The 14328-nt window shown below is 49.0% G+C and overlaps 1 protein-coding gene across 4 annotated transcripts in view; it reads left to right on the top strand.

The window, feature by feature from the left end:
- The window catches only part of KCNT1 (potassium sodium-activated channel subfamily T member 1), a 177342-nt gene extending 164716 nt beyond the window's left edge, over positions 1-12626 (top strand). For all 4 annotated transcript variants that reach the window (XM_026657292.1, XM_026657291.1, XM_026657290.1 and 1 more), the window contains 2 exons: positions 10756-10840; positions 11525-12626. In XM_026657292.1, coding sequence (XP_026513077.1) covers positions 10756-10840; positions 11525-11645 — 206 coding nt within the window. In that variant the 3' untranslated portion in view covers positions 11646-12626. The remainder of the gene's footprint in view (positions 1-10755; positions 10841-11524) is intronic.
- The last annotated feature ends 1702 nt before the right edge of the window (positions 12627-14328 follow it).

Below are 14328 nucleotides of genomic sequence, written 5' to 3'. Positions count from 1 at the left end.
ATTTTTTTAATCCTTCAGCAAATTCTCTCCTAGAATTGTTTTTCAGTTTAGAGCTGAGTGGTTCACTTCGATGTGTGTAGAACTAAATAACTCTTGAATGATCTCATAGCTCTCAGTAAAGCAAGTACTGTACGCTATAATACTTTGGCGTAATGTAAGAATCTCTCAGTGCAATGATTATTTCTTCTAAACTATTTTAATTGGCTGTTAACCCAAGAGTGTCTCATACCATTTTTGGATAATAATCTATCCCTTAGTTATGATGAAATCTTTAGCCCACGGCGCGCTTGCTTGCTTGTTTTTCTTTTAGCCATCCTGTGCTGCTGCCTGTTTGCCTCCATGCTACAAAAGCTTCTACCCTTCATGTTCAGGCGATAGCTCCCTACCCACACTCCAAAGGGCATCCAGTCTCATACAAAATAATGCAAACCAAGAGCCGTGTAACTGGAGCCTTTGGGCCAGGACCATTGTGCATGGTGGGATTGTGGAGCTGGTGTGACCCTGGCAATACATTTCGGGAGGGATTTTAGATTTCTGGTCTCTAAGTTGTTTGCATCATTGCAACTTTTCAGACACATGGAAGAGAGGGGAAAGAACTTAGAAATAAATACATTTTGTTTTGGGTTGGGGGGTGGGGTTGAAAGGAAACAAAGATTTGCCCAATGCACCAGCCAGTTCCACAAGCCTAGTTAAGGAAGAAGGTGTCGTTCCGAGGGACCCTTCATGAGCTGGGAATTTCTACCAGTGGATGTGGCATTGTGGAGCATTTCTCCCTTCTCTCCTTCTGCTCCCTGCTTTTGGACAATGTTCCAATGGCACACAGAGTTCATTTCAATTCCATGGTAGCTAATCAAATCAAGAAGAGGAGAAGGGCTGGCTCTTTAGGCTCCAGTCCTGTAACTGACCGCACTTGGGCACATTCTGAGCCTGCGTGCAGAGCCTGGCTGAAATCATTGGTAGGGACAGAGCCTTACAGAGTAAAGTCTGAGTGATCACCAAGCATTGCTGTCCTCTGGATCAGAGGGCTACTAGAAACACGGAGACAAACCGCTACATCTGCGTGACTATGTAATGACATTGTGTTGAACAGCCAAGTGGCTAGAGAGACAGCAGTGTTGTAATCGTCCCGCCCTGTCACTCAAAGTGCTACCATCCCTGCATCTAGAGTCGACTGGAGCGGGCATCCCCACGCCAATTGGTTTACTGCGTACAAGATCTCACAGCAAGTCATCTGCTTGTGTGCCATTGTGTCTATGGGAAACAGAGGCGTGTGAGTGGAGAGTTTGCAGTAAGAGAGGTTAATGATGTCCAAGTTAGTCTCTCGCTGGCAACATGCCACAATATGTATCATCACTGAGCATCTACAGCCAGAATTAGAACTAGGAGCAATGTCCATTCTCCAGCAAGTTTGTTTCCTTAAAGAGCGGCAGAGAGATGTATAATGAAGGATCTAATCCAATATCCAATGAAGTCAATGTAAAGATTCCCATTTTAGCATGGTAGAATAAGTTTGAAGGATTGCCTCACTACATTCTTCTCAATCTGCTGTTCCCCCACTGTTAATATCCCAAGACTTTCTGCTGCTTGTTCTGTTGAACTAGCAGCCCTCCTTCAGCCGGGGCTCAAAGTCTGCAGCATAGATGTTGGCGTTTCCTCCTCTTCACATGCAAATGCTCAAAGAATTACTGTGGTAGATGATCACCACGTTGTTGGCCATTGTACTAGAGCACTGGAGCCTTCAAGGCAGATCCAGAATAACTGACATGGATTTAGTATAATAATGCCCTGGGATATTATCTGAGGGACAGCAAGAGCAGGTGTCAAGTAGTAGAATAAGAGACCCAAGAGAACATGTTTTTTTTTTTTAATATTAGACAAGCAGGAAAATTATATGTCCTAATGCAGAGGTGGGCAAACTACGGCCTGCGGGCCACATCCGGCCCATGGGACTGTCCTGCCTGGTTCTTGAGCTCCCAGCCGGGAGGCCAGACCTCGGCCGCTTCCCCCACTGTCCTCCCTCCCCTGCAGCCATGCCGCCACGCAGGCAGCACTCTGGGCGGCGGGGTTGCGCACTCCTGCCGAGCAGTGCAGCAGCGTGTCTGGCTCTGGCCAGGCGACATGGCTGCCACACATGCTGCTCTGAACGGCATGGTAAGAGGGCGGGGGGTTGGATAAGGGGCGGGGGTTCCGGGGGGCAGTCAGGGGACAGGAAGAAGGGGGGTTGGTTGGAGTGGAGGTTCTGGGGGACGGGGGGGTTGGAAAGCATGGGAGTCCCGGGGGGCCTGTCAGGGGGTGGGGTGGGGGTGTGGATAGGGGTCAGGGGACGGGAAACAGGGGGGTTTGGATAGGCGTGGGGTCCCGGGGGGCCTGTCAAGGGGCAGGGGTGTGGATAGGGGTCAGAGCAGTCAGGGGACTGGGAGCAGGGGGGGTTGGATAGGGGGCGGGATCCCAGGGGTGGTTAGGGGCAGGGGATCCCAGGAGAGGGAAATTAGGGGACAAGGAGCAGGGGGGGTTGGCTGGGTCGGAGGTTCTGAGGGGGGCAGTCAGGGGGCGGGAAGTGGGAGGGGGCAGATGGGGGTGGGGGCCAGGCGGTTTGGGGAGGCACAGCCTTCCCTACCTGGCCCTCCATACTGTTTTGCAAAAAGTTTGCCCACCCCTGTCCTAATGGAAAGATTGTTCCAGTAAAGCTACCAAAGGCCAGAATGACTTTGAGATACAGGCTATCCAAGAGCTGGTCACACAGGTCAGAGGGCTTGAAGGTAGTTGCAACTTGTACATCTGCCTTTTCTTAGCAGCTGTCTAGGGTTTTTGCACTTGTGAATTTCTACAGCTTGCTCCTATGGGTTTGCACGACCCTCTAGCATTCTCTGGACATTTGTTCCGAAGTGCAGCCAAATGTCCAGGTGGGTGAATACTTGTAAACTGGAAGGGAAAACTAGACCGTCTCACACAGTGGGAGCCATTAGACTCATAACCGCTCAAGGTGGGATGCTGCACCCCAGAGTGTGAATGAAATCCAAATAATTGGATGTGATATTTTGGATGGTGGGGACAAGGTTTATGATACCCTGCTTATCCTGTACTATATAGATACTGCAGCATACATGGTGTGTGGGATGGGTCCATGTTTAGAGCTCTCTGCAACACCTAGGCCCAGCTGGACTCTAGGCCTTGTTCAGCTGGAACGCTACATTTCCGGGCTTGAGGAGAGTGGGCAGCTGTTCAATTGGACGTTTAGAAAACATGGAGAGGAATAAAAGAGGAGGAGCTGGAAATGTGCCGCTGACGTGCTGTGAAGTCGAAGGCTCCTTTGGACCCAGTGATGTGTCAGTGGACCAGTCACGTTTGGTACAGTGCTCTGAATACATTATCACAGCATATCACCTGTTGGCGTCTGAATATCCGTGACCTCACAGACAGAATGCATTGGTCTGCCTTCTTTTCCCTTTCCTTTCTTTTTTTTTTGCCCATTTTATCATGAAAGCTCAGGAGCTCATCTCTAATACTTGCCGAATCACTGCTTGCTGATCTCTCTCTCTCTCTCTCTCTCTCTTTCTCTTTGTTTATGTCTGTACCTTTTCTCTGTATGTTCTGTAGAGGATGTAGCAAATTTAACAGCCAGTGATGTGATGAATCGGGTAAACCTTGGATATTTGCAAGGTAATTCTTTTCCCCTGGGAGTCAAGCTTGACTCGCTGCACCCAGCATAACAAGATCATGCCAATTGAGTCTAACCCACACCCTCGTGCCAGTTTTCACCTTAGACTGATTTGAGCCTTTTAAGCACCTATTTGTGGGAGAGGATTGGGAAAGGACCAACCTGTATCTGCACCACAAATGGAAGATCCAGTAAACTCACAGAGAGAGAAAATTCAGTGACTGTTTGCTAGTTGAAAATGTTCAAGGAAATTACAGCTGTTAATTGCCTCTTTAAAAATCCCTCCACTGCAATTCGATTTATGGCTGTTGAAACCATTGGGAATTTGAGACCCAGATTTTTTTTCCTTGGCAGAATAAAACAGGTTGGGATAAACTGCGACCTCTCTGGAAGCTCTGGAATATGGGCCTCAGTGTTGGATTTAACTTGCCCCAGACTTGTACACTTCTCCAGATGCCAGAAAGACTGAGTTTGAGACAGTCTACAAAGCACTTTGGGGCCGGCCAATGAACGGCACTATAGAAATGCAAATATTTCATTATCTTCTTTTAAAATACGTGTACCGGGATCAAAATTTAATAGCCTCATATAATTTAAAGAACTGTTTTCTACTAGGTTTTGTTGCTATTTTATTTCAAAACTCCCGTGGGAGAATCTCAAAGTGTAACAAAACCATTTAGGTGTTCTTAATGGTTAGCCCCAAGTCATCTGTGGATGCTTGACTTGACTCAAAGGAGCAAGGACCAAATTCTGTTAGCACCCACGTTTTACCTAGTCTGAGCACCTTGTTTACTCTCCAAGAGGATGGTCTCTTTCCAGCCTGATGGGATTTATTTGCAATTTCCCCCGACTCAGATCTCTTAGTGGGAGCTGAATTTCATCCTGGGTTAAACAGTAACTCAGTCCCTGACTGAAGCATGCCCATGCTGTGAGGCTTTGTAGAAAACAAGCCATGCTGAAAGAAGTTGAAGCATTTAAGGGGAGGTACCCGTGGGAAGGGATTTTAACTACAGATTACGGTCATCAAAGTTCATATGATTTTGATGGCTACAGCAAAACAAAATATAAAGCAAATCTTTACGTAGCAATCCTCTGCCAAGACCCTTTTAAATCAAACCCAAAGATGAGCAAAAAAAATTGTCACCTATTTGAATTTCAGGCCTTCATTAGACAACACTTAAGGTGAAAAGTTGGCATTTCCCTATAAATTGTGTGCTTCGTCCGAGAAATGGCCCCAAGCGTGGTTTCATGGAAGTCCTACTCAGTTACAGTATATTGCCAGCTAGTCAGTCCAATTTGTTAATCCATGTCTTAGTGACATTTTTTGGCCTGAAGCTCTTTTGATTTATTATGCTGTAAAGGTGCAGATTCCTCAATGGTCAGAGGGTTATGAATTCATACTTACAACCTGATACGCCAGGAGAAATTTAAAAAAAACAAAATACGTACAGAAAATTTGTTAATGTTAATATTATTTTTTGGCTCTTCAGCCAATCTGAATTCCATATTTATCTATGGGCTCATAGGTTTTTAGTCAGAAGACCAAGTTTATATCTGGACACTCTCTAAATTGGTCTAGCGAGCATATATCTGCAAGATGGGCACAACAGAGTCTCTGATGCAGAGAAGACAATATGGCAATATACTTGGTGGGTTAGCAGTGCTTTGGTCTAATGCATGGTTTGGCTAGGAAAAGTGGCTTCCATGGAGCAGGAGAACCTGCCTCTACCAAAGGTATGCCCACTCCTTCCCCAGTCATATGGCAAACTGTGCATTTGTAATGACCAAGCTGTAAGACGTTTTAAATGTCTCTAGCCCTGCTTTCATGGCATTGCTATGCTTCTGCTCCCTTTTCACTGTAAGGCTAAGCATTGGGATGTGATCAGCTAAAACCAAACTGTCTGAAGGCTATAAATATTGATTGGTTGCTCATGGCTGTGGTATTCTAGACGTAGGTTAGAATGGTACCAAACAGCAGCTTCCCAAAAAGAAGTGCACGATTCACAACACTCCAAAGTAACTGACCCATCTTCCTTCATCACCATGGAGATGGTCAGCAGACCCCAAGGCCAGCAGTTAGTGGGAAGCCCGAAGAGGGAACGATGTGGGATCGAATCCCAGAGGTGGGGACCTGCTCCTGAGAATGCGCTTTGGCTTTCATTGACTCTGCCCTCAGGACAGATAGCTGAAGAGTTCCTTCTGAGCGGAGACATGCTGAGGCAGAGGGGAGCAGAGAGCTGGAGACCAGACTAGGGTAGGTTATTTAGGGATTTACAGGATTTCATCCATGCAAAAGTGAATTGGCAGCCAATGTAGAAAGTGAAACTCAGGTGTAACCTGCTATTGAAAAGGTGCCCACTTATATTATGCATCGTGGCCATGTGTGATGCACTAGCTGAAGGTGTGGCCTTCCAGGTTAATCCTAGCCAAGGTGCTTTGCTCCAACCTTGAGCTAAGAGGCATAGATATCTGTGATGCACTTAGAGGAATGGATGCTGGCTCTTGGCCAGCTGAAGATGAAAGCAAGTTGCTCCAGGCTACTGGTGTCCGTGTGCCTAGGGATAGAGAGGGGACTAATAGGGGGAACGCTGATAAGGCCCTGTGTTAGACTCCCATTTTAAGCAATATCCTTTGTCCAGATCTCAACTATCTTTGGCTCCTCGGAGACTCCTCTGTTCACAAGCTGTGGAAATAAAAGCACAACCGTTTTCTGCTCCTGGTGGCAAGTGTAACCATTGTCAAGGCTGGTTGTTTCTCTCAAATTGCCTGGTGCATGAGATGTTGAAAAGACAGCGCAGTCCCAGATCCAGCAGAAATGTGGAGCTCCAACGTGCTCCTGGATTTTCACTGCAAGGAGACCTTGACAGCCCTGACGGAGATGTGGTGGCAGGCAGGTTGCGTGGGTCTGTTTCTGAATGGGAGGAAGGAATGAGAAGGGTCAGGAAGGAGGGATTTGATGTATATGACTGCAGGGTGGGGCGCCATTAAACCCTTCAACCTCTGAGGTTTCACTGTCTCCATCTCTAATGTAGCGGGTGTGAAAGGACCACTCTTTGCCTATAGCACAACATAGTGTTTACATGGCTTAGGGTCTTTAAAACAAGCTATTAGTGATGCCACAGGAATAGCTAGCCTGTGTAGTCATTACAACCAGTTCATAGATTAATCTCTGATCTAGGTATTAGTTTTCACAAAGTTCTGTACAGTAGCAGATAATGCATGAATGTTATGGCTTAGCTGATTTTCCATTAGCCTTCAGCGCTATGGGCTGTACACACATACCCATCTGGAGGCCACTGATGCAATGATTATTGGTAACTGGGAAGCCTATCATTACAGCCATACACAGGGCATCAGTGTTGCCAACTCTGCAACATCCCTTTGCCCAGCATCCCAGGAGGGGACAATGGCTACTATTTGTACACGCAATTCTGAGCAATGCTTCTGTGCTGACCAGATGTGCACAAGCTGCTGTGAGTGTATTTATGTGTGAGTAAATTCAGTTGGCGCATCTGCCCTGGAAATCAAACATTTGCTGTCAGTTGTCGTCATGCACACGCATTTGGCCGTTTGCTCAGGCAAATCTATTTCATAGTTTGCTTGACTTGCTTTTATAGAAGTCTGGGCCTGTTTCCTGAAAAAGTATCTTCTAGAGTGCCACTGGAGAACACATTTTAAAGGAACAATCAATTATATCGTAATAATCAAAACCAAGGGAGATGTAACAAGAATTGAAAAGACTGAGGGGCTGGGGGGAAGGGTCAGGCATAGAAGGAGAAACAGTAAAGTGGAGAAAACACATGCATGAGATAACATCTGTTCAGGGAAGGTCTGCTATTGCAAGCTATAGCAGACTGTGGCACCACTGAACATTCTCTCTATGTTAAACCTTGACTACGATTTCAAAAATTGTGCAAAAATCTAATAAGCACAGTAGATGGTTTTCTGTGATGATGGAGTATTTCAGATTAATATTAGCGATGACGTCCCAGTGAAAAGCCTTATAGTGATTTCATGTAACTGTCTCAGTCATTACTCTGCCCTTGACTTACCTCTCTATTAACTTGTCATCCCATTTTTCCATCCTGTACGTAATGCATCTTGTCAGTGAATGTTTGACAACTGTTCATTGTTTGTCAGTTCCCAATCCCATTTACACTTACGGAGCTACACGTTGATGAACATAATTTTCTTGACTGCTGAACAGATGGACTTGCATTCATTTCACTCATGATCTTGTTGCTCAGTTACTTTAAAAACAAGCCAGAGCTACCATTTAGAGCGCTATTTACTCTGTGCAACATGAACATGATGTAACTAGACCATGCAAATAAATATACCCATGCAATTATCTTGCTGTCAGCATTGATGAGGCTAGTTCTATGGAGTATTATGTTTTACAAGGTAATTTATGATATGCATGTGTTGATGGCCATGAATATTTCCTGATGAACTTGCTAGGAACTCAGAGTCTTGCTATTGAATTCTGTCATCATTAAGTACCTAACTTTGCTACAGTCCCATATGCTCTGAAACTGCAATGAGTTTTCTTTGGGTAGAATAAAAAAATAATCATGTAAATAAATCCTGCCGCTGGGCTAAGAGTAAACTAATGAACAAGGGGAAACCTGCGAATGTGGCAAAAATCATACAGCCGATGGGTATTATAGTTGCCTTGGACAGCGTTTTGGATGCGTATGGTGCACATAGTGCAGTAAGAGTAACGTCACATTTCTCTTTGCATTAAAACAAGGTAAGACCAGTTCTTTACTTTCCTTAGCGATGCCATATGGTCTGAGATAGACACTAAAAATTGTCCAGCACTGAAATACCTGAGCTGTGTGGCTGCCATCAAGTGCTTTCAGATGCTCGCATGTCCTCAAGCAGCCTGCCTGGCACTTTGAAAAAGAGCTGGTTGAAAGTTCAGGAGAACGAATGAGGCAAGTGTAGGGCCTTGCTCCGGTGAACGCCTATAGACTTGGAAGATGTTCAGTTCATTCCTGGGGACAGACAAGAGGTTTTGGCATAAGCAGGGCCGGCTCTAGGTTTCTTGCCACCCCAAGCAAAAAAATTTTTGGCTGCCCCCCACCCCAGCCCTGGGCTCCCCCCACACCCCCCTGCCGCCCCAGCCCTGGGCTCTCCCCCCACCCCACCTGCACTCCCTGCTGCCCCAGCCCTGGGCTTCCCCCCACCGGTGCTGACTCTGCCCACTCCCCTCTTGCCTCCAACCGGTCCAGTGCAAGCAGCGGGGCTCCTGGGCCGGGCCTCAGCTCAGGGTCCCTCCAGCTGGGGCTCCCACCTCCAGGACCAGCCGGACCCAGGAGGGCAGAGCCGGGGGACTGCCCCGGCAGGGGGCTGAGGAGCCGGGGCAGGGCAGCCCCAGAGGGAGCGGAGCCCCGGAGAGTGGGATGCGGGCCCCACATGGCAGCGCCCTGGGCACTGGTCCCCACTATGGCCCCACTGCTGCTGCTGCTCCTGGCTGCCCTGCTGCAGTCCCTGGGTGGCTTGGGCTGCTTCGCCCAGCCCCGGCGCTGGGGTGCATCCGCCCTGCGGCACCTGCAGGCAGTGCTTAGTGTCTCGGAGCCCGCCTGGCCATAAGGTGCGGGCGCTGCTCCCTGACGCGAACCGCAGCGGCCCCAGGGCGCCCCCCCGTGCAGGACGCGCTGCTGCTGCCAGGGCCGGCTCTAGGTGTGCCACCCCAAGCCAAAAAAAAAAAATGGCTGGCTGGAATGCTACCCCTGAAAATGTGCCACCCCAAGCACGTGCTTGGTTTGCTGGTGCCTGGAGCCGGCCCTGGGCATAAGGATCACCAACTGTAGGGGTTGTGTGGAGTGCATGAGGGACAGCATGCTCTGGAGTGTGACCATAGGAGCCTGGGGAAAAGGAGGCCCCAGACAGGCTGTGTGTACAGTTGTCAGGAAGCTCCATACGAGAGAAAATGGCTGAGGTAATATCTTTTATTGGACAAACTTCTGTTGGTGAAAGAACCGAGCGTTTGAGCAACACAGAGCGCTTCGTTTTCAGGTCTGCATGGTTGGCAGCTTGGCTAGCTGTCTGCGTATGGTCCAGGTGGGTACATACTTGGGCAGCTATCACAACCGGCCCTTTGTGCTACCCTGCTATTTTTAGCATGCTAGGTGACGCCGAGCTAGTGCGGGTACGTCTAAGCGAGCGGGGAATGACCCCCTCCCAGCTCAAATGCAGCCATACCAGTAAGTGACTGCTCAGCAGTGGGCCATGACCCAGCCCATTCCAGGAGCGGGATCAGACGCGGAGCCCTTCAGCTATCAGATTAGGGCGCTCTCAAATTATGAGCGAAATCCTGGCTTTAGGGGTTGGAGCTCTTATTCTTCAGAGAGAGAACGGGTGCGCGGAGGAGTTAGTGGTCGCAGGGCTCACCGCTTGTAAACCAGCCTTGCCATTTCACCTGGGCCACCTTACAGCCCCCTGCTAACCTCCTGTCTCCTGGTCTATGCAGAGGGGACGGGAACCTGCTCGCTTCCAACAGCACCTTTAAAACATGCTACCACAAGCTGATGTTCAAATGCTTTTTCACACTAATGCATTATGGACTCCAAAGGCAAGCTGCTCCTCACAATCCCGTTTGTCCCCACCTGCTTTTGTGGTGCTGTTTGTCATGTTAGTGAGGCTTTGGCTTGTCTGGTGGGAGGCACCCAGGTACAAAAGCAAGTTGGGTTGAGCCCATCTTGCCCATATTGGTTAAAGTGCTGCTTTCATTGGGATAGCTAGAGCCAGGCTTGGATGAACCCAGGAGGCCTGGTAGCGTGTAAAGTAAACCAAGCCAAAAAGAGCCATGAGCCACCAAGCACTGTTGTAGCAGGATTTGTCATCGGGCTAACCTGGCAGACACGCTGGAAGTGGGATTTTAGAGCACCATTTCACACGTATTCTTTAGCACATCTGCTTCTGTAATTGTAATGCATTGGGGAGAATCGGGAAATGTCCAATAGCCCCTATGATTCCCCATTTTCAAGTGCATGTGCGATTTAAAAAATGTTCACTGACTAATCCTGCCAAGAGTTACCAGTGATCACTCCAGTCACCTGCGTAACTAGTCCATTTTTCACCCCTTGCAGATGAAATGAATGACCATCAGAACACATTATCCTATGTCCTGATTAACCCACCGCCGGACACCCGACTGGAACTCAACGATATAGTGTATGTATGAACGTAACACCGAGTGTTTGCCGTGCAATGCAAAACGGTGGGAGAAAATGGCTAAATGTCAGCTGAGTATCTATATATTTATTTTTGAGATTTTTAGCTGACACGGGTCAGTCTCATGCTCTGGGGACCCAGCCGTGGAGGAGGGATGTGGCAAGCGGCAGGAACCTCTGGGGCGGGGAGGGCAGGTAGAGTGGAGGAGGGATGTGGCGAGTGGCGGGAACCTCGAGGGGGTGGGCAGGTGGAGTGGAGGAGGGATGTGGAGAGCGGCGGGAACCTCGAGGGGGTGGGCAGGTGGAGTGGAGGAAGACTTACCAGGCAGGCAGCAGCAGCATGCGGTGGGGGGCCTCAGGGAGGGGAAGACGCTGAGCCTCCACCACAGCCCAGGTGTCCGGCGGGTCAGTGGCAGCTGCACCAGGGAAGGCTAAGCCTATTATCTCCCCCCGCCCCAATGAGAGTACTTGTATTTGTGTAGCAAGTTATTCACATTCTGCCCTGAAGAGGTGCTGCGTCACATCTGCTCATTTATACTGGTGTCAGTCTGGAGTAACTCCACTGAGAGCAACAGAGTTAACGTGAGGGGAACTGAGGGCAGAGAGCTTTGGTAGCTTTCCCCAAGAAAGCCTGTGCTTGGCCATGAGCTGGGTAACACTAATGGGCGTGTTCTGTTTCTCCCAGGTATTTAATACGGTCTGACCCTCTCGCTCACGTAGCCAATGACTCCCACAGTCGAAAAAGCAGCTGCAGTAACAAACTGGAGCCGTGCAATCCTGAAACAAGAGATGAAACGCAGCTCTAAACAGCCTGGCCACTGCCCGCGTCTTCTTCTCATATTGCTACTGCATGGAATTGTCAGAGCCTTTACTATCAACTGTACCCCAGGGCATGGATTCTTTGGGGACAAAAATGGAGTCCAGGTGGAACACTGAAAAGAAAAAAATCCCGTGAACACTAATTGTCAGTGGGTTCCAAGGCCCTGGCAGATTCCTCCGCATTGCACTAAGAAAATGTAATTCCCAACCTGGATTCGAGCGGCTTAGAAATGCCTTGAAAGGAAGCTCTGCAAACCTCGGAGTTAAAGGACAGTTGGCCAAATAAAAGGCTCAAGGATTCATACAGTTATTTGTTTTTAACTTTTTTTTTTTAAATCTATACCGCAACTAGTGAAACAGTCTTCATTGGTACTGGCAGACGTGGCCGCAGTGAGCAGAGACGACAACTGAAACCTGATTGACTAGAAGGCTCGGGCTGAAAAACACCCCCAAACACTGCCGGTCACGTTGTACCCAGTGGGACGTGGAAGTGTCAGGGCGAGAGAGAAAATTATCATGTAGCCTTTTTATTTATGTTTTCAATGGTATCCTTCCCCCTGCAGGCTACCCAACCGTCCTAATGTTCTTCAGCATTTGTTGCCTTGTTTTCCATTATGGGGAAAGAGAGAGATGGGGGAGGGAGAGACGAGACTGAGACATCACTTTTAATTATCCAGATCCAGTTCTGGTATGATAGCAAATCATGCCATTGGAAGCTCCAGCAAGCTGCTGAGGTGGGACAAGAAACCCCTTAAGCTAGAGGGCTGCTGGAAGTGTGTGATTTGTCCGTAGGCGCTGGGGCTCTGAGCCACAGCCATTGTCGAATTACAGCCGTCTACGTTTATCGTTCTGTCAAAAGCCTGTGCCAAATCCACCGTTCCTTTTAAAGTCTCATAAACAGGCAAACTGAGGACCAAAATCATCCCCGTGCTGTGTTCATATCTACATGGAAACCCTGGTTCAACTGGGCCCCCAGGCTCGCACCCACCCCGAGACTTTGCCACATCACCGCATATCAAATACCAGCTCTGGCTGGCAGTATTACGTAAACTGGCAACCGTCCTAGTCTAGCCATACATAGCTGAGGATTAAAGTCTGCTAGGGTACAAGACGCAGTTTTACAAACAAGGCTGCTGTATTCACACACAGATTAGGATAACTGAAGTCTCTTATCTAGATAGACGATAAGTGCAGCTTTAGTGCATCTGGATCGGACGTGGCCAGCACCTCTCTTCTAAAGACTTCATTAAAGCCACAACTAGGGCGTCACTGTCACCTATTTGGCCCTGCAGCCCACTGGAAGGGTTGCTATGGCTGAGCTACAATGCTTTACTCTAAGTGCTTGGTTACAAAGGGCCATAGGCCACTAACTGCCACTTTAGGAACTAAGTCCACTATTAGCTACCCCGGGCCCGCACAAAACTCCTGCTCAGCTGCTGCCTAACCCAGTCGGTGCCTCAACCCACTCGGTGCCTAAATTTTCACTGTAAAAGACCCTACATGCCTAAGATTCTGCTTCTGGGCCATGTGTGCTGTTGCCTTAGTCTGGGGGGGCTGGATACCTGTGCCCCAGGGGAAGCGAGGCCTTATCTCACCGGCCAAGCCCAATCCAGTAGGTGCTCAGAGGGCGCCCAGGAGAGTGGCTCCCTGGCCAGAGGCCGTAGTGGTGCCGGCCCCCATTTTATAGCTCAGTGCTTAGCACCCTCACCTAAGATGGGAGCCCCAGCTTCAGGTTGAGGGGGAGAAAGGCTTGGAGCAGGAGAGTGTTCTGACACTGAGCTATGGGATGGCGCGAGGGGCTTTGGCTCGCTCTTCCATGTTGGATAACTAGAGTCATTGGCAGAGGGGAACTGGCTCTTGGCTCTCCCACCACTCAGAGTTGGGGGGGGGGACCCAAGGCAGCCATCTCAAGCACTCGTGCTCAGTGGGCCAGTGGTTATTTAAGCCCAAGTGGACCAGGCTTTAACAAGCTAGACTGTGGGAAACCCACCTGAGAGTGTCCCATAGCTGAGGGGTAGAACGCATCCTAGAGAGGTGGAAAACCCATGTTCAACTCCTTTCTCCCTACCACGCAGAGTGGGGAATTAACCCTGGGGAATGTGGGTCTCCCACAGCCTGGGTGAGGGCACTAATCACTGGGCTGCAGGAGGGGCAGGGGGGCACAGCAGCAGCTTCGCTACCTGTAGGAGAGGGTTCACACCTGTGACTTCCACGCAGCGCTAGACACCTCATTGCCACCCAGATTTAGGCACTGACCTCCTTGAGAGGGGTGGGGGTCTATAGTACCCTTCTCATTGCCCTCTCCCATTGACTAACCTCAGCGGCTTCCCTGCTCCGTGCGCTGGCTTTTGTGGAATCCACTCCTAGGTGCCTCTCTCTTCCCAGTCATTGTAATAGGGAGCCAAGGCTTCAAATCAGCCCTTGTGATGCTCAGTGATTTTTCTAGGTGCTTAAAAGTTACCCTCGCACTGTTCAACAGGCAATGCCCAAGTCTCTTTGCAACTCTGGTCCAAAATTTAGTCAATAGGCCTCATTTCATAAGAGTCCATGTCTACAAACACTAACACATATAGGTAGGTTATGCCAGCGACCTCATGTCGTTACAGGACTAGGCCCTAAGAGAAAATTGGGGGCTCCAGGAGGGAATTTGGGTGCAAGGCTGGGGTGCAG

Source organism: Terrapene carolina, unplaced genomic scaffold, assembly GCF_002925995.2.
Source record: "Terrapene carolina triunguis isolate 2854851 unplaced genomic scaffold, T_m_triunguis-2.0 Scaffold238, whole genome shotgun sequence".
NCBI lineage: Eukaryota > Metazoa > Chordata > Testudines > Emydidae > Terrapene > Terrapene triunguis.
Note: the sequence above shows the minus strand (reverse complement) of the source record. Positions and strands in the feature narration are given on the sequence as shown.